Raw genomic sequence first — 24,921 nt, 5'->3', positions numbered from 1 at the left:
GCTCCTCCCCTCATCTGGGAGCTTAGTGTTTAGATGTTTCCTCATCAAACTCCAGTTTTGTTTGCGATGGCAGACAACTCTGTGTCAATGCAGTTTGAATGAAGTGAAGCCAGACAGTCTGATTTCAGTCTGAAGGACACGGGGCCTCTTTTGTGTCCTGCCTGTGTGCGGTTTTAGATAGATTAGATTGGCTGAAACTTTATTAATCCCTCGGGTGGGTTCCTCCAGGAAATTTGGTTTCCAATAGCACAGCACCGACAGAAGTTACAGAATGTGAGCAGAAATATACCATATATACACATATATAAATACAGAGACATATATAAATAAAGAGTATACAAAAGGGATAAATAGAATAAATAAGAATAAGAATACAAGGGAATTGCACACTTCAAGTATTGAAGTCTATTGCACCGTTGGATATTAACAGAAAGTATTGCACAGTGAAGTGAAGAGGCACTACAGCTTAGTTGTCCTCCTGTTTCCCCTCCAGTGAGGAGTTAAACAGTTTGATGGCGTGTGGGACAAAGGAGTTTTTAAGTCTGCAGGTCCTTGACTTTGGGAGAAGCAACCTGTCACTGAACAGACTCCTCTGGTTGTTTATGGCTGTGTGCAGAGGATGCCCAGCATTGTTCATAATGTCCAGCAGTTTTTTTTAGTGTTGAGTTGCAGGTGGTTTGTGTGACTCCATGTGACGAAGTTCCTCACCAGACTTCTGTACTCCTCTTCCTGATCATCCCAGATACACCCCATGATGGCTGTGTCATCTGCAAACTTCTGAATATGGCATAATTCAGAGTTGTAGCAGAAGTCAGAGGTGTACAGGGTGAAGAGAAGAGTGGACAGCACAGTTCCCTGTGGTGCTCCTGTGCTGCTGACCACAGTGTCAGACATGATGTCCTTCAGCCTGACGTACTGTGGTCTGTCAGTGAGGTAGTCGGAGATCCAAGCAACCAGGCAGGGGTCCACCTGCATCCTGTTTAGTTTCTCCTGGAGCAGACAGGGCCGGATGATATTAAAGGCACTGGAAAAGTCAAGAAACAGGATCCTGACCGTGCCTTTTCCCTTGTCCAGGTGTGAGTGGACTCTGTGTAGGAGGTACAGGATGGCATCCTCCACTCCGACATCCGCCTTGTAGGTGAACTGTAGTGGGTCCTGGGCATGTTGTACCTGTGGTCGGAGGAGGTTGAGGAGGAGCCGCTCTAGAGTCTTCATAAGATGTGACGTCAGTGCCACCGGTCGGAAGTCATTTAGCTCATTGGGCCGGTTCCTTTTGGGGACCGGGACGATGCAGGATGTCTTACAGAGGGCGGGCACTCTCCCCAGTCGCAGGCTGAGGTTGAAGACTCGTTGTAGCGGCTCCCCAAGTTCAGCAGCACACACCTTTGGCATCCTAGGACACACCTTGTCTGGGCCTGCTGCCTTTCTGGGGGGAAGGGGGGGGGAGGAGGAGATGTCCTGCTGTTGAGAGAGGGGTTGGAGGAGGGGGGTGTTGTAGGGTCATTGGGGGGGGGGGGGTAAGAGAATAGGGACAGGGCTCTGTAGTAACGGGGGGGGACTTGTGGGCTGGTCAAACCTGTCGAAGAAGTTGTTGAGTTCATTTGCCTTCTCCACAGTCCCCCCCCCCCTGTGCTGCTTTCATCTCCTCCTTCACTTTTCTCCTGAAAGCCTTCTTCTTCATGTTGAGGACAGCTTTGACTTCCTGTGTTACCCACGGTTTGTTATTAGGATAACACCGTACTGTCTTAGCAGGGGCGACCGCGTCCACACAAGAGTTGAGGTAGTCCCTCAGACAGTGTGTCGCCCCCTCTATGTCCTCACCATGTGGGCTCAGAAGCACATCCCAGTCTGTGGTGTCATAGCAGTCCCTCAGAGCATCCTCCTTTTCTGGGGTCCATCTCCTGATGGAGCGTGTTGTCACAGGCTGCCTTTGCACAAGGGGTGTGTATTAGTGCTGGGCGATATGACGATATATATCGTGTGGACGATAGAAAAGTGTCTATCGTGCCATTTGTCTTCTATCGTTTCTATCGTTTCTAACCCAAGTTTTACAAATTATTACATAAAATATATCATTAACCCTTTACAACCGGTCGGAGCAGGCACACTCCGTTTTCCCTAACTATTTTTAAATAAGATAAGATAAGATAAGATGGCCTTTATTAGTCCCACAGGTGGGAAATTTGTTTCCCTGTAGAACTGTAACCACGTAAGGTAGCGCATTAATGTTTTTTTTTTTTTGCATATGAAACCATAGGAGTTGTACTTACATCTTATTCCATCAGCTTGCCCTAGGCCACGGTTTTCTTCCACATATAGCTTTGCAAAAATTGCATAAAAAGCACTTCCAGCAACAAAAACATAATATTCCAGAAACAGGCTTTGCCGATCCGATCAGCTGTTCATAACACTTCCTACATTGGAATATAACTCAGCGCGAACTATCGCATGTCCGCCATTACCTGTCTGAAACCGGAAGTGACGTCATTTTCGCGGAAAATGTAGTTTTTAAAGCTTCAAAGTCTATGTTGGTGTTTTAAAAAGTCATGTTTGACTTTATGCTCTTCTGTATCGTTTCCGGGATGCTTAGAAGTCAAATTACACTGTTGGAAATAGTTTATTTTGATGCACATGCTGTGTTTTTGCAAATTTGCATTTATTTATTTTCATTTTTCCTGTAGTATATAAAAATTAGTGTATCTCAAAAATAAAACTATGAAGACACTCAAGATAAATAGATGTAAAGATAAGCTCTGGCGGACTTGGTTCTATGGTAGGTCTTAAAGGGTTAAATAGCCTGTGCAAATATATTAGTGTTGTCTTCTCACTATACATACTCTTAACTTTATGCAAGAGAAAATAAAGTATAAAAAAATGATATTTTTCGCAAAGAAACTCAGTCTTGTGGTTTTGCGACATGGTGCTGCTTTACGTGCACCCGGATTTGCGACATGCTTTACAGTAACTCAAAACAAAGACTGCACCCTCTCCACTCGCTGTTTACAGACTGCGTACTTTCCAGATGACCACAGGTCAGGTGGTATATCGTGATATATATCGTTATCGTGATATAAAATAATTCATATCATGATAAATATTTTTTCCATATCGCCCAGCACTAGTGTGTATTGTGGCTGTAGGTAAACCAGGTTGTGGTCGGACTTCCCTAGTGGGGGGAGGGGGTGGCTCTGTATGCATCTCTCACATTAGCATACAGTAGGTCAATTGTCCTGTTGCTCCTTGTGGGACAATTCACAAACTGGTGAACAGCAGTCAGAGTGGAATCCAGTGTGACATGATTAGTCTCCAGATATAATAATGAAAGCCTCGAGGTTTTGTGTCTGCAGTCTTGCTGTAACTGTGTGTATTTCCTCATAGGCAGCTGTTGCGTCGGCCCTCGGAGGGATGTAAACACACACACAGATCACATGACTGAGATAGTAGATAATATGGCCGCAAGCTAACGGCTAGCAGCTCCAGGTCTGCACGGCATACCGATACTTTAACGGAGACGTGTCCAGGGTTGCAGTATCTGTTGTTAATGTAGACAATGAGTCCCCCACCTCTGCTTTTTCCGCCGGCCTGTGTCCCTATCGACTCTCACGGATGTGAAACCACATAGGTCTACGTTAGCCTGCGGCGTTGGCTCGGTTAGCCACGTCTCCGTGAAGATAAACAAACTGCACTCACAGTAGAGTCGGTGGTTGTTCAGAGCAGACAGTTCATCAATCTTATTCTGTAGCGAGTTCACGTTGCCCATTATCACCGTCGGGATTGATGGTTTGAATCGCCTTCAGTGATCCGCTTTCCTCGCTCCAGCCTTGCAGCCTCTGTAGCTCCTCTTTAGCTCGACCAGGATTTTGTGTTGCATGCCGGTCTGTGCCTTTGTGTTTAGTGCCAGCAGCTCTGCTCTTGAATAGACAAAGGAGCTGGTTCCAGAAGTTTTAAAAAGTTGATTATCCATCTCGTATCGCTATATCTAAGAGGTAGAAGTAGAGTAACTAGAGGAAAGTGAAATAAAGTTTGAAAGCCTAGTCTAAAACAAGTTAAAAATTAAGAACAAGTACGGTGTTGCAGAGCTACTTGGAAAGGCTGCCGTCACTCCAGCACCATCTTTAAGATTGTCCTCACAAACAGCAGAGCACACAGTTTGATATAAAGAAGGGCCCAATGACTTATTCAGGCCAGTGACGGTACGAGTTCACCTGTGGATAAAAATCACAACCTGCATCATCTCTAATGGGGGGAAAAAGATAAATTTCATTCTATAAAAGGGGGGAAAAGAGCTGGAGGGTCAAATGCAGCAGGACATGTGCTGCAGAGTTTCAACCACATTTACAACTAAAGATAGAAGCTCAATAACATAGATTTTATTGTCTGTAACGGTAGAAGTTAGCAAGTCTTTAAACCAACACGTTTAAACATCGTGTGTGAACAGAGCTGCTGTTACTGGTGTGAATTAACAATCTGAACTCCTTTGACCTGTGAACTCTAAAATAAACTAACAATTATGGTGTTTCATAGTGAAGTGACAAGAGGATAAAACAGTAAAAAAACAAAACCTAACCCAACTTTAAACTGATCTGTTTAAAGTTGGGTTGCAGCTCAGTGTGAGACCCTTACCCTGCTCCCACGCTGTTAGCTTCCTCCACGCTGTTAGCGCAAAACATCCCAAACCACGAGGTTAAACCAGAGTTAACTTTATGAGGCGCAATGGGTGTGCCTGTTTTCAGGACGATGCCCGCGGGGCAGCTCGGTGTATTTTCAGACAGATGCTGCTTTGAACTGTGTGTCACTGTTACGAGTCTTCTTCTCTGACTGAGCACTCTGAGGTCTTTTATAGTCCTGAGGCTGAGTTTAAGTCTGAGTGATAAGTTTTAGGTCCTTTACGTATCCTGTGACTTTGGCTTCTGCAGCAGAGTTTATTCGGTAACAAGACAGCCGGGTTCGGCACCACCACCACCAGCGCCCCGTCCTTTGGCCCCACCACCGGCCTTTTTGGGAACAAGCCCACCCTCACGCTGGGACCCGGAACCAACACTTCCAGCTTCGGTAAGTCAGCTGAAAATATGTAACGATGCCAAAGTTTCCTGTATCTGCGGCTCTTCAGCTCATCCTGTTTGTTTGTCTGGCTGCAGGTTTTAATGCCAACCCTGCTGGAGGAGGACTGTTTGGGAACAAGTCCACCACCGGAGCGCTGGGGACCGGACTGGGAACCAGCTTCGGTACAGGTAACAGAACCAGCAACAGTACCCAGTAACCGCCTCGTTGCTTTAACGTGGACACTCGCCTCTGCTCAGTCAGCCAGAAAAAACTGAACAGAGTCCGTTTGTCCACATCTGTGTCCAGCAGTCGGCCCCGGGCAGACCCTGTTTGGCAACACCCAGAACAAACTGGGCACCGCGCTGGGAGCGATGGGGACGTTCGGAACAACCGGATTCAACAGTGGAACGAGCACCCTGGGATTCGGAGCGACGCAGCCCGTCGGTGAGCGGCCGCATGTTTTAGAGACGAGGACAGATTAATGCTGTTAAAACGTCATCATTTAGTTCTTCCATGTTTGTTTTATGCTGCTGGTAAAAATGTGACTCTGAATTATTCCTGCTAAAAACGCTCAAACTGACCTCCGGCTGCTGTTTCACGTCCCCGCTGGCGCATGTGGAGCATTAACGTCGTCTTGTTTCTTATTTCCAGCCCTCACAGATCCCAACGCAGCGGCTGCCCAGCAGGCCATGCTCCAGCAGCAGCTCAGTGTGCTGGCGTACTCGCCGTACGGAGACTCACCGCTCTTCAGAAACCCACTCTCAGACCCCAAGAAGAAGGAGGAGGTGATGGCGACGTAGCCGATGAGCTCCAGCTGCTCATATATGAAGTTATTTTTAAATTGTATTGAGACACAAAGATGATGATTTGCTTTCAGTTTTAACTTCACTGCAAAGAAGCCATCAAACTCGAGCTTCTGCCGCCCCTTAGGCTACGTCCACACTGGCCCGGATAAATTTGAAAACGCCGTTTTCATCTGAAAACACCCCGCGTCCACACTGTCGTTTTCAGTCGTTTTCACAGAGGTGTTCATCCACATTGAAACAGCCGAAAACGCTCACGTTCCAGTCCTGCGCATGCGTGAAACGCAAGACTGTTCGATCTGCCTCATTTCTGTCTGCTGTTTATTTACTTTCTGGTTCTTTGAAAGTTTTGAAAATGGAGTAACAATGTGGTGGAGTTGTTGCTGCGAGTAACAAAAGTACAAAGTTGCAAAAGCGAGTGAGAATTAAAGAATTTGAAGAAAAGCTATCTGGAGCATGTACAGACTGATATTAATCTTTAATAGGCTGTCAAATTTGAGCGCAAACAAAACAACTGCAATCTTAGTTTAATTGGTCACATGTCTGCGTCGCCTGACTAAAATGTGTCATAGTTTTCAAAAAGGCTCCCGGTTTGCTGTCCACACTGCAGCGCGAAAATGGCGTTTTCAAATGTATCCGCTTTGGAGAGCGTTTTCAAAACGCTGTCTCAGTGTGGACGGAAGGTCAAAACTGAGAGAAAATGATGCGTTTTCAAACGAAAATGTATGAGTGTGGATAATGGCCTTAGAGGGCGTATGAGGTCCTCGCAGTCTGCTCAGCAGCCGTTATCTGCTGTGGACCACCTCAGAAACATGTTAGGAACACTTCTGTTTCTGTTAGGGCCGGGCGATATGGCCTAAAATCCATATTGCTGTATAATTAAACCTGTGCGGTAGTGATATATATCATGATATATTCTTTTCTTCTGTATAGTGTATTTTCCGCACTATAAGGCGCAATTAAAATCCTTTAAATTTCTCAGAAATCCACAGTGCGCCTGATGTATGAACTGAAATGAAACAAATGAAAACTGCAGCATCACTGAGAGTTAAACTGTCTAAATTCATTCATCTGTAATAAAATGATCAGCGTTGCTGCTTTACCAGGTGTAACTATTAAGTTCAACATCCAGGCATCCATGAAAACAGGATTTATTACATTTAACAGAGTTAGAAGTTAGCAGGAAGTTAGCTCGCTAGTTTCCACCTAAACATGATATAGCATGTTCTGACTGAGAGATTTCTGAAACATTCAAACGTACAGCTCTGCTATCACTTCCAACATAAATGAAGACAGAAAACTAAACAGCAGTGATGTTTGTAGGGTTACTGAAGTTGGGCTAGCTGCTATATAATGATGTGCTATGTGATCGCTAGCCACACAGCTATGTTAGCATAGCATAAACACAGTGAAGCTGGAGGATAAACGCTAACTTTTTTCCACTCGATAAAAGTTAACGTGAGGGTTCCCGATGGTTAGGGACAAATGCAATCACATGGCAGGATGCTGTAAACGGACCAAACTTCAGTCAGGAGAACAACTGAGATAATCCATCCACAATACGAGGTTAGTCATTAATATACTGCAACAACATGGGAATAGAGCAGCTGCGAGAGAATTCAACATTAATGAATCAATGATGCGGAAGTGGAGGAAGCACAGCATGCTTCTGCAAACGTGCTGCGTCTCTTCGCTGTTATTGTCGCCCGGCATAATTTGCAGATGATGTTGTTCGCAGCTGCTGCGATGCTTTCGACCAAAACAGGCGCAGCTTGATGACACAATCAACATGCGCTAGAGCGGTATCGTCAAAATCTCTACTGTTTACAGTTTATACCGCCCACCCATAGTTTCTTTAGCTGCCATCACGGCGTTGTTTCACTTCCTTACTGTCGGTGCCTCATCTAAACAAACCATTGGGAGGCTCCGCCCCTCGCCGTCACCAGTGACGGGAACGCGAAATTAATTACATAATGTAATACAAAGTTGTGAGGTAAATTGTAATTTGCATCTCTTCTTGGTTCCAACAGCGCCTGAAACCGACCAATCCGACAGCCCAAAAGGCTCTGACCACGCCCACTCATTACAAGCTGACCCCGCGTCCTGCGACCAGGGTGCGACCCAAAGCTCTGACGTCTTCCGGAGGCTCCAAGTCGCAGCTCTTCGACGGCCTGGATGACGACGAGCCGTCGCTCACCAACGGAGCCTTCGTGCCGAGGTACGCCTCCGCTCGCCACACAGCGGCAAAGTTAAATATGACCGTGCGCATACTGACAGGTAACGCCGTCTGTTTCCTCCACAGGAAGAGCATCAAGAAGCTCGTCCTGAAGAACCTGAACAACAGTCAGTACAGCAGTCCTCTGAACAAGGAGAGCGACGACCTCGCCTCACCGTCAGAGTACCCACAGAACGGACACAGGTCTCGCCACGTTCCTATTGGCCGACGTGTCTCTGAGAATTAAACATGTAACATGACCGTAGAAACCGCAGCGCTCATTCAGTCGTGAGCTGCTTTGACGTTTCCTTTCTCTCTCCTCCCCTCGCCCCATTCTACTATCTGCAGCCACGTGGAGGAGGAAGAGGAGCAGCTAAGGAGGGTGGCGGGCCCTGGCAGGCGGGCCGACGACGACCCGGAGGTCACCCAGTTCTACGTCAACCCCATCGCAAAGCCGATCCCGCAGGGCCGCGCTCACGCCAGCCTGCAGGACACCATCGGCGACCTGAACATGCACAAAGGCTCGAGGAACGGCCTCGAGGTCAGAACCAGAACACACGTCGCCGCTTCCCCAAGCGTGTCATCGCTACTAGAGAACAACCGCCACGATGACATAGTTAGGATATCAGACGATGATCCAGCTGTTGAGGTTTAACCACAAACACGAAACTAACCGGCGATTTAAGTTGAGCTGCAGAGTCGGTGTTCGAGTCCCGAACATCAGCTGTACAAATTAGAAACATTAATCCTGTTTTGCAGCTCCCCGTTTTCTTCACTGCGTCTGAACTTTTACATTTTCCTGCCACCTATTGGCCCGAGGCAGCACAGCACGCTCGAGTCCCGGCTTACCCTGAGTTCCTGGTTCAGTTTTTTTCTGAGTTTGGCTTTTTGTTTTTTGTTTTTCTATCGACAGCTGAGCAACGATGACGTGTCTGCGTCCTTCGGCGAGGAGTCTCTGCAGGAGGAGCGAGAGGAGGAGCAGCAGCTGTCCCAGCAGTCTCCTCACCCTGCAGGTAACTGAGCACGCTCGCTGATTTCAGCTTCCGTCTGGATTTCCTTCGCCGGACAGTAGAGGGTGAACGATGTGTCAGCACGTTTGCTTCCCTGTTTTCAGGCATCGTTCTGAACCGCGTGGGTTATTACACCATCCCCTCCATGGACGAGCTCGCCGACATGGTGGACGAAAACGGGGAGTGCATCGTGGAGAATTTCACCATCGGCAGGAAAGGTACCGCCCGCACATGTATGACATCATACTTCAGTCGCACACTAATGGGTTTGAGCTGAGCTCGGCTCTGATTGGGCAGCCGTCTCACCGCTCTGCACCGATTGGCTCTTTCAGGTTACGGCTCCATCTTCTTCCCCGGCGAGGTGAACGTGTCGGGACTGAACCTCGACGAAATCGTCCACTTCAGACGCAAAGAGGTCATCGTGTACCCGGACGACAAGAGCAAACCGCCGGAGGGGGAGGGGCTCAACAGGTAAACGACAGGAGGTGACAGAAAACCTTACAAACCAAAACGAACCGCTCGAAGGAAAAAAGGTTTCAGATTAAAAACAAGCAAACTTACAGGATTCGTTCACCTCTAATCTTTCTCAGCTTTGGCTCTCAGTGCGTCCAAATCACATGACCAGTTTAAGATGACATAGCAACAAGATGCAGTCACTGTTTCAGCTTGTGTTAAAAGTGCGGACTTCAAACTGCATCTCAGTTTTTAAATTGTGTTGATGTAAAACCAGAGTTATGATAATAAATATACGAAATGTTTTTTCCTGAATACTATCATCACATTTAGGCTACACTAAGGACAGCGCTCGCTGCTTGCCAGCAAAGAAAAATCTACACCTTCACTATTGGTGGAAAAATTTAGCATGTCGACCAATCATAAAATGATATGGCAACCTGTGACATCTGGTTGTTTAGGAAGAGGAGGAAGTTTAGGGCAGAGTGAATTTTGACATGTGAGAGATTTGTGATGTTCAGTGTGTTTGTTGTGTTGTGTACTTACTGTTTTGACGCGCACAACAAAACAGTCGACTACACTACGCACTGAGGCGACTGCTGAATGTCACCGTTCTGCCAAAAAGCTACCAAAGACAGATTATGATATAAACGCTGCCTCCAGGTGGGAAACAGGAAGTGATGCACCTCCTGCTGTCAGGCCTGTGATGTTCTCCTCTGTCCTGTGACAAACTGTTTTATGGAGTGGCACAAATCACTTGTGTTGTAGAACACTCAATTGTTCTATAAATAGGTTTAAATGGTTGAAAAAAACCACATTGGCTGCATTTTTAGGTAATTATTGGTATTTAACTTTGTTTGCAAAACAAAAATTTCTGTTTGCATTTCAAATTATGAAAATGTTTTTTTTTAAACAATTAATTAATTAATAATCAATTGTGTTAATACAGTATGTTAAAATGAAAAATGTGAGGTTGTGCTGAAAAGAATGATACCAAACAAAACGAACGTTTTTAAAGGTGAAATCAAAAGTAGTCACACATGTGATTATACCCTGGACCCCTGTGGCGTTCTACCTCAGCGATCTGCTTCCTGTCCTGATGTGCATCTGTGTTTTCGCAGGCGGGCAGAGGTGACTCTGGATGGCGTTTGGCCGAACGACAAGACGACTTGCACCCAGATCAGGAGCCCCGAGCGTCTGAGCGACATGAACTACGAGGGCCGGCTGGAGAAGGCGTCGCGCAAGCAGGGAGCTCGCTTCCTGGAGTACCGACCTGAGACCGGGTCCTGGGTGTTCGAGGTCAGTTTATTAGATTAGAGCACGCTCGCTGCTCTGTGCTGTGGAGTAACACCTGTTGATTTGACAAACATAAACACATCCTCATTTACGTTCCTTAATGTTTGAATGTTTTTGGGTTCAAAAACTGGGTTCAGATCCTCAACGCTCAGATAAAATTGATGGAGTCATATCTGTTTGTGTGGTTCTCAGGTGTATCTGACTCCTCCCCCTCTCTTTACGTCTCAGGTGGCTCACTTCTCCAAGTACGGCCTGCAGGACTCGGACGAAGACGAGGATGTCCCGGCGAAAGCCGACGCCAAGAAGCTGAAGACGCTGACGACTCTCCCTCCCTCCCGGCTGCAGCAGCAACAGCTTCCCCCCTCTCAGCAGCAGGTGGCGCCACAGGCTCAGGTAGAGCAGCCTGCGCCCTCCCACACTCACCCTCCTCCTCCTCACTAATGCAGCGCCACTGATTAAAGGAGCGTTTCACCCAATCGTGTGCTTGCAGGTCGATTTTAACCAGACGGTTTCAGTTTTTTTTGAGTTTGAAGCTTTTTGATTTTGGTCTTTTTCACACTCTGAGCAGCTTCAGAGCCTAAGCGCTCTGCCTGATGTGGAACCAGTTCCACCAGTGTCCTCTCAAAACCACCTGTCCCACATGATGTCACAGAAGGTGGGCGGGGCTCTATAATGTCACCACTGATTCGTGGATGCAGATTAGACATGACCCCAGCTTCTCTCACATATTAATCAGTTGGGAAATGTGGGACAAAGGCAGAACTGGCACCACACCAGCACGGCGCCGCCGGCCAGCGTGTGACGTTTTCTGTTCTAAACTCTTTTACTGTCAGGAGCGAAGAAGTTGTGACATAAAGGTCAAAGGTCGGGAACAGAGCGCTCAATAAGGAGCAGCGTTACAGTTTTTTGTCGGTTTTAAAGACGCCGACTTAGAGCTGCTGTAATGAAGTCTGAGAATAACGATGCGCACTCAGGAGTCTTACAGGATTAACGAAGGAACTTCAGAAACGTTCAGAGTTAACGATGACAGAGGAGCGAAAAGCGTCGAGACAGAATACAAAATATTTATATTCAAAGCCAAAAAACTTTCTCACTTTTTTCCTTTTACCAATAAACTATGGGAAACAAGAACAGACACATCTCTACAAACGGCGTTCTTCGTGTTCAGCAAGCGCTGCGATAGTCCGAGAGGTTTCCAGAACTAAAGATCGGAGACGCTTTGATTCTTCGACAGTCAGAAACAGACGATGAGCTTATCGCTGCACCTGTGAGAGGACTGCGAGGTGAAAGGTCGCGTCAGGTTTACAACCAGAAGCCGTGAAGTAGAAGAGAAATGCAGCTCCAGCACAAACATCATGTCCACAGTTCAGACACAGCTGCAGGAATGAAAGTGGGGTAAAGGTGTGGTGCGGGGGTCGTTTCAGGGTCAAAGTTCTTTGGAGGATTTAAAATTGTCAGTTTTGTTTGTAGCAGCGCTCGGGGGTCGACTCATCTATGCAAACTTTTTGCTGAAAGTGTTTTAGTGATGTTTAAACTCTGATGCTGACAGAACTGTTTGTGGCTCAGAGTTTATATTATGAGGGAGATTTTTACAGAAACCTGATTTAATTTGTGACAAAATGTAACATTTTCTCTTTGAAATTAATGAAAACAAATAAAGTTAATGAAGACATTTGAACTTTGGTCTGTAAAGTTTGTGTGAAGATGGTCGTTACTCCAGAGAGAAGCTCAACTCTGGCTGATAAAGAGGAGAACCCGCCCATTTTATTCACCTGGTTTGAAAAAATGTTTTTTGGGCTGTTTAAAAGAGAGATGCGACATGTCGAGTGCTCGGCTTGATTCAGAGATGGTTTTATTTTTATTCATCTTTGAACGCGACCGAAAACAGAACGAGAAGAGAAATATCCTCAAACGTTTTGTCCAGGATCCGACATGAAGGCTTGTTGAAGTAACAGAACCACAGGTAACACGTAGAGGCGGGGCCATTACCAGGTGGCACGATCTCTGAACTCCGCCCAGATAAAGTCTTTAAAGAGCGCGCTTTGTAAACTCTGAATATGAAAACTAACAGAAACAACAAAATCACTGTCACGTCTGTTTGCCTTCAGTCCACCGCCATCATGGAGCTCCAGGGTGGCGCCATCGAGCTGGACAGTGACATGGCCGACATCACCCAGAGCTTCCCGACAGAGAGCATGCTGGGAGGAGAGGAAGACAGCGACCTGCTGGCGGGGGAGACGGACACGACGATCTCCAAGCTTGGGGGTCTGGCCTCCTCAGAGCTCGACGGCGTCTCTGCGTCCGGCCACATAGCGTCTACGCTGGGGATCAACCCACACACGCTCCAGGTACAGCTATGGGCTCCGCCCACAGGAAGTGCATCACAGGGTCTGTTTTTAAATGACCAAATGGTGAATAATGTGCGACTGGTAGGAAATGGTTTTAGGGCCAGAGTCACATGGCGATCTGCTCTGACCTTCTTTAGCAGAGACCTTTAAACATGTTTCAGAGACGTGTGAGGATACATCAGGGGGTTACCGAGGCAACCAGAGCCTGTTTATTTAAGTCTGCAGTTTGTCTGTTCAGTAAAATCGTCTCGTCTTCAGATCATGAAGGCGTCTCTGTTTGCTGAGGACGACGATGACACCGACATGTTGCACGATCACGCGGCGATGAAGGTTTCCACGGACGTGTCGTCTCCTCGCCTCATCCTGCCGGCCACTCAGGGCCGACCCTCTGGTATGAAACGCCTGCTCGCTCCCTCACACGATGTTTCTCATCAGTCTGTTAACAGTTTGAGGCTTCAGTAAAAATGGCGGTGATGTAATCAAACATCTGTCTCTCTGCAGTCGGCGGTCTCCTTCAGGCTCGATTCACCTCGGGCCTCTCTCAGCTGTCAGACTCTCCCCGTCCTCTCCTTCCTCCATCACGGCCGTCTCCGGCCAGCGTTGAAGCCCCCCGCTCTCTGCAGTGGGCGGGGCCTGGCCCGTCCCCCTTCATGCTGCCCTCCCGGACTCCGGAGCCTTCGATTAGGACGGTTGGCGTTCGGCGGCTCGGCGGCCCCGTCCCCCTCAAAGAGTCAATCACTCACGGGAAGGTTGGTGCTCAGGGGGTCGGTGTTTCCTCTGAAAACACTTTGAGTGCTCAAAGTGACGGTCACGTGTCACTGAGTCCTATTAACACTTAGAAATCCAGTTTAGAGGTCAGAGGTCACAGTCTTTAAAGCATCATTTGCTCAGTCTTCATGTGAACAGCTGAAAGTCGTGCCGTTGTTTTTCAGGGAGGTTTGCTCATGGACACCGGGCTGTTTGCCGTGCGCTCCTTCCGGGTCGGGTGGGGTCCCGGCTGGACGCTCGCTCACTGCGGCAGCCGGCTGAGCTCGCCGACGTCCAAACAGGTCGAGCACCAAGAACTGGCGGCAAAGACAGACTTCAGCTTCCTGCCGAAACCTGCCAGGAGCAAACCGTAAGAGCCATGAACCGTATAGGCACTCATCTGCCTGTCCGGTTAACCTTGATGTAATGTGCAGTTGGCCATAAATGTTTATTGTTCCGCGGCTGCGGGGGGAGCAGCGCTCCCTCCACAGATCAGCTCCATAAAACTGCCTGATTTGGTTCTGCAGACTCACAGAAAGCCCCTACAAGGTGGTGGTGGAGCAGGTGGTGGGTCTGGAACCTCTCAGAGGGAAAACCTTTGAAGAAGATGAAGATGAAGAGAGCCAGGCGGTGCTACAGCGCCCCCTGGAGATCTGCCTGAAGCACAGCATCGTGGAGGTCTCAGACGGCTCCGCCTGCCCTGCGGTGCGACCGCAGCCCGGCGTGGCGGCGCTGCACGAGTATGCCGAGTGGATCGCCGAGCTGAACGACAGACGGGGCGACACTGAGCGTAAGTGATGACATCACAGCTGAAAGATGATGCGTTGGTGTTGATGCCGGCTTAAACGCTCTCTCTGCTGCAGCGCTGCTGGGCTACTGGGCCGAGGTCTGGACTCTGTGTGAGGCGCTGTGGGGCCGGCTGGGCCCCTCGCATCAGGAGCCCGAGGCGCCCGGCGAGTATGAGCAGCAGCTGGAAAGGAGGCGGAGCTTCTCAGCCTGGCTGTCCCGCGGTGCCTCACGCAGGGTGGAGGAGGAGGTGGCTTTGGCCGGGAAAGATCGCCACGTCAACGCGGTCTTCAGTTACCTGACGGGAAACCGCATCAGCGAGGCGTGCCGACTCGCCCAGAAGGAAGGTAATGTTCACTCACTCAAACAGGAAGTAGCAGTGATGTCATGAATGCGGTGCTCAGTAGACACGGCGGCACGTTTTCTGACTCAAGAAAAAACGTGAAAACATTTAAATGAGTCTGTAATTAAACCTCAGACTGAACTGTTTGTCCGTCCAGGAGACCACCGTCTGTCCCTGCTGCTGTCTCAGGCCGTGGGCTCTCAGTACTGCAGGGACCTTCTCGCCCTTCAGCTCGCCGATTGGCACCGCATGCAGACCGACTGCTACCTGCCCGAGGAGCGACTCCGTATCTTCGCTCTGCTCGCCGGGAAACCGGTATGACACGATGACCAGAGTCTATAAAGCTAATGTCACACATGCATTACCCGTCTTCTTCTGTGGTGTTAGAGGTCGTCAGCAAACGACTTGAATTAGTGCCACCTGCTGGTCGTTTTGGCGCATCCGGTCATACCAGGAAAGAATTAGAACAATGTGTAAAACAAGAAATATTTTCATGAGCTTCTCTTATGGTTATTCAGTGACTTCAGATGTTCCAGAGTAGAGCTGGGCGATAAAACGATAACGATATGTACTGCGAAATAACTTTTTCTCGATAGAAAAATTAAACTATTGCGATAGACCTCATCTCTCTTGTCCTCTTAAAAAAAAAAAAAAAAAAAAAAAAAGAACAGCCAATCCAAATTAAGTAGCGCAGAGCCGAACCAATCACAGCCGCAGCGTCACGTCACGTGACTTGTTACGTGCAGCACAAGTGCCAAGGCGCACATGTGTATTTGTTTTTGCAGCCGTGCAGCCCGGGTAATGAAGGAAATGAGTTTGCCGACTAGAGAAAAATCAACCGAGAGCGTGAGCGAAGGTTACCGAAGAAAAAACAGATGATGGTTCCAATGCCGGAGAGCTTGTCGAACGGAAGGGCCACAGAAGTTCCGTGAGTGTGAAGGTATTTCGCTATTTCAAGTCTGACAAAAAACAGAGTAGCGCGACTGTAAATTGTGCCGAAAGCAAGTCTGGAAATACAATAAAGCGGTGCATGCTCAATCTCTGACTGAAAGCGCTGATTCGTCATTCGGCTTTTGTCAGACTAAAGTAACTGTTAAAACTGTTTGAAAAGCTAAGCTATACAACAAGGAGAGATTGAGAATTTCCTTTTAGTTCTCAGTTTATTTGATATTGACAAAAGTTAGTCAATTTTCTCTGTTCTTCTGTAAAACAAACTAAGATTTATTTTTAGAATTAATATTTTGTTTCTAAGTGGAATTGACAATTTAGTTTTGTCTGTTTGTTTGTTCTATTTTGAAACTTAAACGCTTTAGCGGCTGCCTTTTGTGTAGTTTGCAATATTTGCCTTTATCTGAAACTCAAGTCTCATGTTCCTTAAGTACATCGACCCTGTTGAACTTATTATGGGAAATAAATATTTAAATCAAAACAAGCTGCTGATTATTTCATATTTTACTTGTGAGCAAAAATTTAAAAAATTTAAATCTTACAAATATAGTTATTTGGCTTATATCGTGATCGCCTGAAATGAAAAAAACATATCGTGATATGAAAAAATCTTATATCGCCCAGCTCTATTCCAGATTTGCTGCATCCATGTTAATAACGCTTATAAATATTATTATTGAGATATCTCAGCTGAGGGCTCCTGCGTGCAGAGATCTGCACAACCGTCACTCAGTTTTCAGTGGTGCTGGACGCGCTGTGGTTGGATGCTGACGGTGTTCTCTGCAGGTGTGGCAGTCCACCGACTCTGCGGTGAACGTGTGCGCCGAGCTGGACTGGAAGCGCTGCGTGGCCGTCCACCTCTGGTTCATGCTGCCCCCAACTGCCTCTGTGGCCGACGCCCTCGCCAGATACGAAGCTGCCTTTCAGGTGAGCCGCTGCTGATTTTCTCTTGACTTCATTTCTGACTGTCAGGTTACATTTACATTCGTAAAGCTTCATTTCAGTCTGTTCAGCAGAGGGCGGAGTGTGCAGTGTGGTGACGGGTTTAGCTAGTCACCTGCTTGTGTTCATGCTGATCGGTGATCGTTGTTTCTGTCCTGCAGGGCTCGTGTGAGGCCGGGAAGTACGCCTGTGCCCCCCTGCCTCCATACCTGGAGGCGGAGCAGCCAGATCTGGAGGAGGAGGAGTCCAAACGGCCGCTGTACGACCTCTGCTTCCACCTGCTCAAACTTTACAGCGACAGGTAACGAGGCTTCAGCCGCTTGTTGGGTAAAACGTGCAGAACGCTCCTTTAACGCTTCTCCCGTCACCCTGCAGACACTATGGGCTGCAGCAGCTGCTGGAGCCTCTCGCCGTCACCTGGGAGCGCTTGGATTACCGCCTGAGCTGGCACCTGTGGGGCGTCCTGCAGGCGCTGCACTACACCCACCTGAGCGCCCCACGGCAGGGCCTCCTCCACGCCAGCTACGCCGCGCAGCTGGAGAGCGCCGGCCTGTGGCACATGGCTGTCTTCATCCTGCTGCACATCCCCGAGCACACGTACGTTCACCACGCCACCAGCAGTTATGGCGTTTCTTCAGCAGCTTGGCTCTGAGCCAAAGAGAGCTCAGGTTGTTTTATGAACCGGATCTTTAAATCCTCTGAGGCTCATGATAACAGCTGATGGCTCTCAGCTGTAGGCGTGTTGGCTCGGTGATCTTCAGTAACAGTCGAGTTGAACATGATCGTTGCACTCTGGCCACTTAGTTCTGTGAGGACCGTCCTCACTTTAGATCTCAGCTCGTTATTTCCTCTCTGATCTTCTTCTCTGCGTCTTCAGTCAGAGGGAGCGAGCCGTGAGGGAGATGCTGGTGCTGCACTGCCCCCTGCAGGAGACGGAGGAGTCGGTCCGCAGGGAGCGCTTCCTGACCGAGCAGCTGCTTATCCCGGAGCAGTGGATCCACGAGGCCAAGGCCACCCGAGCCCACCGCGACGGCGACAGGCACCAGCAGGCCCTGCACCTGTACCGGGCCCGATACTGGAACCAGTGCCACCGCCTGCTGATCCAGCACCTGGCCTCAGGTAGACGCGCCTGTTTGCACACGCAGTCTGAGCCACGTCCTGCAGAAGAGTCAAAAACTTCAGACTCCTCTGATCTGAATAATTAGCATCATTACATCATTACATGGTTACATTAGAGAGAATTAAAGGTCGGGTTGGTTAAACGACACGATGAGCCAACAAGTGCTGCATTTTTTTCATCTTTTTAATTCATCAAAGTCTAAAAAGCTCAGGCGCTCGAGTCCACACATCACGTTATGGTTTCATGTGTCAGGAGATCAGTTTAGTCTGGAAACGGTTGAAACTGAGCTCGCGCTCGCTCGCTCTCTCTCTCTCTCTCTCTCTCTCTCTCTCTCAGACTGCATCATCAACGATAACCACGACTACCTCCTGGAGTTCCTGGAGGGTCTGGCGCTCCCCGAGCACTGCGCCACCATCCAGGACTGGGACACAGCAGGGAGGGTTTACCTCGACTACATCAGAGTCATAAAGACTCTGCAGGACATCCAGCAGGTACCCAAACATCCTCTGGCTGTTTCTGATTCTGAGCTCGATGAGGGCGATTGTTCTTTGAAAGTAGAAGTACTTCATTATGATACTTATTGAAGTATTAGCAGCAAAGTTACTGTAAGTATAAAAGTAGTGATGCAGCAGAGTGCAGTTATTATAATTCTAAAGTCGTAGAAACACGTTTTCAGCTCAGGTTTTTATTTTCCTCACATCTCTGACATCTGTGGCGTTCACACGAGGCGGTGACGTTGTGATCGCAGCTCAAGCTCATTTCTGGTCGTCTGCATTAGAGTGATGAACACAAAGAGCATCGAGTCTCTGCTTCACGCAGCACGCCGTGGTTTCATCCAACAGTGTTTACAGAATCTGTGGAGTAAATCTGGGCTGTAAAATGCAGTGAAATGTTGTAAAATGCTGTAAAGTCTTCACATGTTTGTGTAACGATGCTTTGTCCTCACGCCGAGTTTGATCTCCGTGTTTCCGTCCTCGCTCTCAGATGGAAAACGCCGGCTACGAGCTGGAGCGTCTCTACACCGACGTGACGTCTCTCTGCAGCAGGATCGAGCTCCTGCCCTGCCGCACTGCTAAAGACCGCCTCGCCCAATCGGGTAAGAGAACGACTGCATCTTTGTCCTGATTGGCTGATGTGAGACGGAGGAGTGTGTGACTGAAACTGTCCAGGCTTGCAGTAGCTGACACACAAACACACACACACACCTCTACCTCTCTAACAGAAACGAGCAGTTTAAAGTCTGAACAGCTTCCGCAGCTACATCAGGTGATCTAACAAAGCCCCGCCCCCTGCTCCCCTCCCTTTCTGCAGAAATGGCGAAGCGCGTGGCGAACATCCTGCGTGCGGTGCTGAGCCTGCAGCAGGGCGATGCCACTGACTCCCTCAGCATCCCGCTCGCCCAGCTGGCGCCGCACATTAGCCGCCTGCCGATGCCCGAGGACTACACGCTGGAGGAGCTGCGAGGCCTCACGCAGTCATACCTGCGACAGCTCATCGTCAGCCAGTGAGAGCGCAGAGCGGGACGAGAAGCTTCGGCTGCTCAAACGTCTCGAAACTGACGCCATAAAAGATGAGGCGAGTGTGTGACCTTTAACCCGACGTCTGTCAGTCTTTCAGCTTGTGCTCAGATTTTAAACCAAACAGGAAGTGACACGAGATTTGCAGTGACATCACAGAAACCAGTGAGAGAAAAAAGGTTCAAATACTTCCTGAGTGATCATCAGAATTTATTCTTCCTCACTTTATGTTCAATAAAATAAAACGACCTCGAGCTCAAACGTGATGAAGGGCTGCTGGAGGTTTGAATCCCTCCACCAGAGTCCGCTCCACCACGCTGACGTTCCTCTGCAGGAACCTCAGGCTGAGGCTGGAGATGATTTTTCCCATTAAACCACCTTCAGTTTAATCGTTCTTTTTCATGCTTTCATTAGTTTCTCCTGAAACATCAGGATCATTTGATCAGACTCAAACCTGCCAGACTTAAAGCAGACGAGTAAATATTAATAAACAGGAAACTGGGGGAAGAAACGCGAGCAGTTTGGAGTAAACGAAGCTCAATCTTTGACTTCCAGAAACGCTCCCCGAGCAGTCTCCTCCTCTTTGTGTTGGACTTGACTCGTTTGACCTCTGACCTTCAGTGAGCGGGTCGACGTGGTGTTTCCCCCCTCGGTGGGTTTAGAAGCGTCTGTCTGTGATCACAGAGCAGGCGGCGGTGGATGTGTAAAATGTTGCTCTATTTTTGTAGGTGTGTTTCTGTGTGGATGTAACTCAGATCGTTAGTGTCGCAGTTTTAAAGTAAAGAGTTTCCTCCCAAAGCGAGCCGCCGGCCCGAGATTTCACTGTAATTATATAAATATTGTATATTTTTGGAAATCAAACGTGAATATCAGGTTGTTTTTATCCCTCGATTATTATCAGATTGGATGCAAAGTCTTTGGAAGTGAAACTCTCTGCTTACTCATTTTTTTTTAATTTTTTTTTTCTGTTGTTGATGAACACCAACGATGTTTTGGGGTTTTTGTTTTTCAAAGTGAGATTGGTTGGACTGTTTGTCTGAAACTGTCATTCACACAGCGATGCTGCAGAGTGTGTGTGTGTGCTTGTTTTCCTCATGTTTCATATTTTTAATAAAGTCAAGTAGAAATAAACAGGTTGTTTCACATTATTGTTTTTTGAGCTTGGGATCAACTAAAGGTAGCTGTGAATAAACGTTGTAACAAACCTAGCTTAAAAAAAACAAACCCCAGCAGACACACTGGGTCATGAGTGAAGCTGTTTCACCTGCACAGGTGAGACATTAAAGCCACAGCAGAACCAGAGCTGTGGGTTTAATGCCTGTCAGAGCTCCAACGTGACCTCGCTGAGAATATTAAGCCTGTTCGTCCTTGTCACGAGTGTCCCCGTCAGACTGACGTCCTCCGTGGAACCTGAACTCACCACAGAGCTCGTTCTTTATTGGTCCCTGACCCTAGGACACACGGTTTCTGTCCTGAGCTTACGTGTGGTTGGTCAGGTGATGGCGCCTCTGAAGAATGACCCCACAAACCAACCTTCAAATTAAACCATGACCAGAAAAACTGAGCTTTATTGTTTCAGACAGGAAAAATGTACAAACGAGTTCTTCTTAAAATACTTTAATCTCTACAATCTGATCCTCTCGCATTTTAGCCTCGGCTGAGATTGGCATGGCACGACTGATTCTGCCTTCAACCCCGTCCTCCATGTTATAACCGAGGATCTCTGCCAGTTTTTGAGTTGACACATAGAACTCCTGCTGCTTCTTCACCTCCACCTTAACCCGAGCAGTGTTTTTATTGATGGCTGAGACGGATTTGATTTCAATTCTCCCGGTCTGGACGGGTGCACTCTGAACCTGCACAAAGATAAGAAGCTCTGTCTTTAACATTTATTACAGACGGTGTTTTCATCAGTGTTGGCTGAGCTTGGTTCAGCTACATAAATAAAGTGAAGATGACTTTGAGGCTGGAAGCAGCTGCTACCTTTGAAGTTCCAGCAGCTGGAGTTACCTCTGGAGCTGGATCGCTGAAACCGGTCTTATTCTTTTTGGGCTTCGATGGTCCACCAAGTGCAGCCTGAACAAACCACCATCACAAAGTTAAAAGATGAGCTGGCAGATCAGATATTTCAGTTGTCAGATATTCAAACCAGAACGACGTTTGAGGGGAAAACCAAGCGGGCGCTCTGGTTTATCTTTTGAGGTAGTTGTTGCCTTTTATTGGATCTGATGGCAGAGAGCTGACGGCAAAGGGCCGCAGGTTTGAATCCAACCCGGACAGCTGCATTCACCCTCTGTGGTAAACGGTGATCTGCTCACACCATGAGCTAACCTGGCACTCAGACCAGTTTGTTTTTAATATTAAAGCATAAACTTATTCCTGCAGCCCTGCCAAAATAAAATCATGATCCTGTAATGAGCCAGAATTTTTAAAAAAGGCCCTCCCAGGATATAAGATTGGAAATATTTTGGTTGACGAGGAGGGCTCTAAAACTGACCTCTTTAAGGTTTAAATATGAGAGTGGGAACAGTCTGAGAAAACCAGCACAAACACTAAAACACAAGATCATGTGCAGGGAAAGAAAATATAAGCTGAATAATAAATGGTTGCCATGGCGTCACCCTGCCAGTGCTGGGTATACAGTCTGGTCCAAAAATATTTATAACTTTTTTTTCTCGTTTTGGTTCTGTACATCGCCACAGTGAAGTTTAAATGAAACGACTCCAATGCAGTTGAAGTGCAGACTTTCAGCTTTGATTTTTTTTTTTTTTTTTTTTAAACACCATCCCTTAATTTCAGGGCGTAAAAGTAATCGACAAATAAGTAAAAATAAAATGTTCATTTCTAATACTTGGTGGAAAACCCTTTGTTGGCGATGACAGCCTGAAGTCTTGAACTCTTCATCATATGCTGGGTTTCCTCCTTTTGCTCTGCGAGCGCTCTCAGCTGCTGTTTGTTTGGTGGCCTTTCTGTCTGAAGTTTAGTCTTCAACAAGTGAAACACTCAGCTGGGTTAAGATCAGTGACTGACTGGGCCATCGAGAATGTTAGGTTTTGTATTGTTGATTGTCATTTATGCTTAGAAATATCTACTCATATATGCTTAGAGTTTTATAATTAGTTGTAGATTAATAGAGGTTTGATCCTTAGTAGTCTGCAGACACACGTTGTGCATTCCAGAGCACTCTGGCTTTCACACCCACATCTTAGGAACATGGGAGAGGCCGTGCCTTGTCTTATTGTTTTATGGTATAGGAGGACACCTACTCTGTATCTGGTTAAGCATAAGAGTCTTTTGTTTAGATGGACCGCTAGACTCCTGGCACCAGCTTTGGGGAGTCTTCCTGGGGTCACATCTTGACCCCACACACACACACACACACACACACGGTATTCTTTGTTCACATGTATACCTATGTAAGATGTCATATGTTAATGAACCTATGCATATTCATGTAACCACAATAAAAGGAGTGCTATGGGGAACCTGGCTGAGAGTCTGACGGAGGTGAAGTGGGTGGAACGACACTTGGCTCCAGACAGGCCTCCTCATGCATGAGTAACACAAAGAACGTTGCCTACTTGTGTCTTGTTCTTGCTGTGTAATTACATTGCCTTCAGCGTTCCAGCGAATGGGTTCAAGCTCCGAACCTATCAGAGAATATTCCACTTCTTTGCTTTAACAGATGTGTCTATCTGCATGAATGTGATCTGGTGATTTCACTCTTACACTGTGGAAAAAAAAAAAAAAAAAAAACCTGTTGATTTTACAGAAAAAATCTGGCAGCTGTGGTTGCCAGAATAATTCTGTAGAAAAAACTGAACTGTAAACAAGAATACTTAAAAAGCTGTAAAAATTACAGTTTAAAACTGTTATAATTTCCCCCCAAAATACATTTCAAGCCAGTAAATTCAACAGCCCTTTTATGTCAAATTAGGATTACCAAATTGCTATTAAACACATTTTTCCTGTAAGATTTACAGAAAGTTGCTGCTTATTGTACACTAAATCGCAGTTTTGCAGAAAAAAATAAATAAAAAATACAACAGTACTTCATTATAAAACTGCTATTTAACAGAATTTTTCTGGTCTTTTCTGGTTTACTCAAAAGATGTTTCTGATGTTCTGTACCTCTAGCAGGTCTGCAACTTTAATGCATTACAGTCACGATAACATCTAATTTATTTTTAAATAATCACTGTAAGTTGAGTTAGAACCCTGTTCTGACTTCTAACAGTGAAAATAGAAATAAGTCTGTGAATTTATTGCTTTAAAAAGTTATTGGTCTATGAAAAAATCCAAATGAATATATTAAAGCCAGTAACCCAATGTACAAAATGTAAGCATTTACAATTGGAAACCAAATCCAGATATAACTTTAAGAGTTAATATATTGAAAAGCTTAGGCCAACAGAATTTACAATTTAATTATTTATTGATCTTAAAGAACAATGAACTGTTACATCAGTCTGAAACACAGATTGTTTCAATAAAATGTGTTCATAAAAAAACAAAAACACAATGACAGAACCCCTGGCACTACTTTTAATTAATAAATGTAAGAATTTTTAAACAGCCAATAAGAATTGCTGTATTGCCTTTTCAAAATAGAATAATTGTACTAATATAAATATATCTTTTTCAAATTAAGGTACAGGAATGCAAATGAGGAATTACATAACCAACAATCATACAGAACAGAATAACACTGTCTGAAATTTTTCTGTGCCTCTTAAGCTTGAAGAACTGACCTGATAAAGGGCTGAAATAAACCTTCATGCTGTGAGTGTGGCCCCTTAAATAACTGTTAGTGTGTTTACTCCATGTTCAGACATCACGCCATTCATAATCTGAAAGTTCCTGTATCAAGGTAAGGACTCTTGGCTTCACGTGAAGATGGGATGTGTTTGTCTTCTCCACTTTAGTGCCCTTCTCTGGATTGATGGAGAAAAACATCTTGGAAAAAGAAAAAACAGATGATTAGTTGAATTTTATCGAGAACAACTTCACATCAACAACATTATATAATATATACAATAATAACTCTTTATTCCAACAATTACTTTAAAGCTATTTAAATGGCAAAATGAAGTCCCCTAAACTCAAAGTCACTTCAAAAACTACTATTTTTTCCAGTTAAGTGCTGGCTAAACTAATCCAAAAAGAAGTACCTCTGCAGAAACTCCAGGGTTGATGCCAGCTGTGATGGGTAATGAATGCTGAAGCAATAATAGCTCCCGAACATCATGCACAGGGCAGAAATGAAGGAGGTGATGTTGTCGTGCACAATGTTTCGGTCCACGCTCAGCATAAACCGTTTAGAAGAATAACAGGACCGTCCTGAAAAGCA

The 24,921-nt window shown here is 46.6% G+C and overlaps 1 protein-coding gene and 1 long non-coding RNA gene across 5 annotated transcripts in view; one reads left to right on the top strand and one right to left on the bottom strand.

The window, feature by feature from the left end:
* Window positions 1-20,702, top strand: part of nup98 (nucleoporin 98 and 96 precursor) — a 27,817-nt gene extending 7,115 nt beyond the window's left edge. For 2 of the 4 annotated variants that reach the window (XM_039617926.1, XM_039617923.1), the window contains 26 exons: window positions 4,917-5,052; window positions 5,139-5,231; window positions 5,350-5,487; window positions 5,695-5,828; window positions 7,877-8,064; window positions 8,149-8,265; window positions 8,410-8,602; window positions 8,975-9,074; window positions 9,176-9,289; window positions 9,404-9,542; window positions 10,646-10,823; window positions 11,049-11,213; window positions 12,929-13,168; window positions 13,427-13,559; window positions 13,670-13,917; window positions 14,101-14,285; window positions 14,443-14,705; window positions 14,779-15,048; window positions 15,202-15,359; window positions 16,779-16,919; window positions 17,096-17,235; window positions 17,310-17,531; window positions 17,812-18,053; window positions 18,391-18,545; window positions 19,039-19,150; window positions 19,366-20,702. In XM_039617926.1, the coding sequence (XP_039473860.1) occupies window positions 4,917-5,052; window positions 5,139-5,231; window positions 5,350-5,487; window positions 5,695-5,828; window positions 7,877-8,064; window positions 8,149-8,265; window positions 8,410-8,602; window positions 8,975-9,074; window positions 9,176-9,289; window positions 9,404-9,542; window positions 10,646-10,823; window positions 11,049-11,213; window positions 12,929-13,168; window positions 13,427-13,559; window positions 13,670-13,917; window positions 14,101-14,285; window positions 14,443-14,705; window positions 14,779-15,048; window positions 15,202-15,359; window positions 16,779-16,919; window positions 17,096-17,235; window positions 17,310-17,531; window positions 17,812-18,053; window positions 18,391-18,545; window positions 19,039-19,150; window positions 19,366-19,562 (4,401 nt within the window). In that variant the 3' untranslated portion in view covers window positions 19,563-20,702. The remainder of the gene's footprint in view (window positions 1-4,916; window positions 5,053-5,138; window positions 5,232-5,349; window positions 5,488-5,694; window positions 5,829-7,876; window positions 8,065-8,148; window positions 8,266-8,409; window positions 8,603-8,974; window positions 9,075-9,175; window positions 9,290-9,403; window positions 9,543-10,645; window positions 10,824-11,048; window positions 11,214-12,928; window positions 13,169-13,426; window positions 13,560-13,669; window positions 13,918-14,100; window positions 14,286-14,442; window positions 14,706-14,778; window positions 15,049-15,201; window positions 15,360-16,778; window positions 16,920-17,095; window positions 17,236-17,309; window positions 17,532-17,811; window positions 18,054-18,390; window positions 18,546-19,038; window positions 19,151-19,365) is intronic. The other 2 variants (XM_039617925.1, XM_039617924.1) reach the window with 2 other exon arrangements.
* LOC120442141 lies at window positions 20,424-24,510 on the bottom strand. Its single transcript, XR_005614507.1, has 4 exons — window positions 24,323-24,510; window positions 23,181-23,301; window positions 21,555-21,647; window positions 20,424-21,427 (listed from the first exon to the last, which is right to left on the bottom strand). It is a non-coding gene; the product is annotated as an uncharacterized LOC120442141 (long non-coding RNA).
* Window positions 24,511-24,921: the final 411 nt, after the last annotated feature.

Source organism: Oreochromis aureus, linkage group 10, assembly GCF_013358895.1.
Source record: "Oreochromis aureus strain Israel breed Guangdong linkage group 10, ZZ_aureus, whole genome shotgun sequence".
Lineage (NCBI taxonomy): Eukaryota > Metazoa > Chordata > Actinopteri > Cichliformes > Cichlidae > Oreochromis > Oreochromis aureus.
The sequence above is the reverse complement of the archived record's forward strand: the minus strand, read 5'-3'. Positions and strand labels throughout refer to the sequence as shown.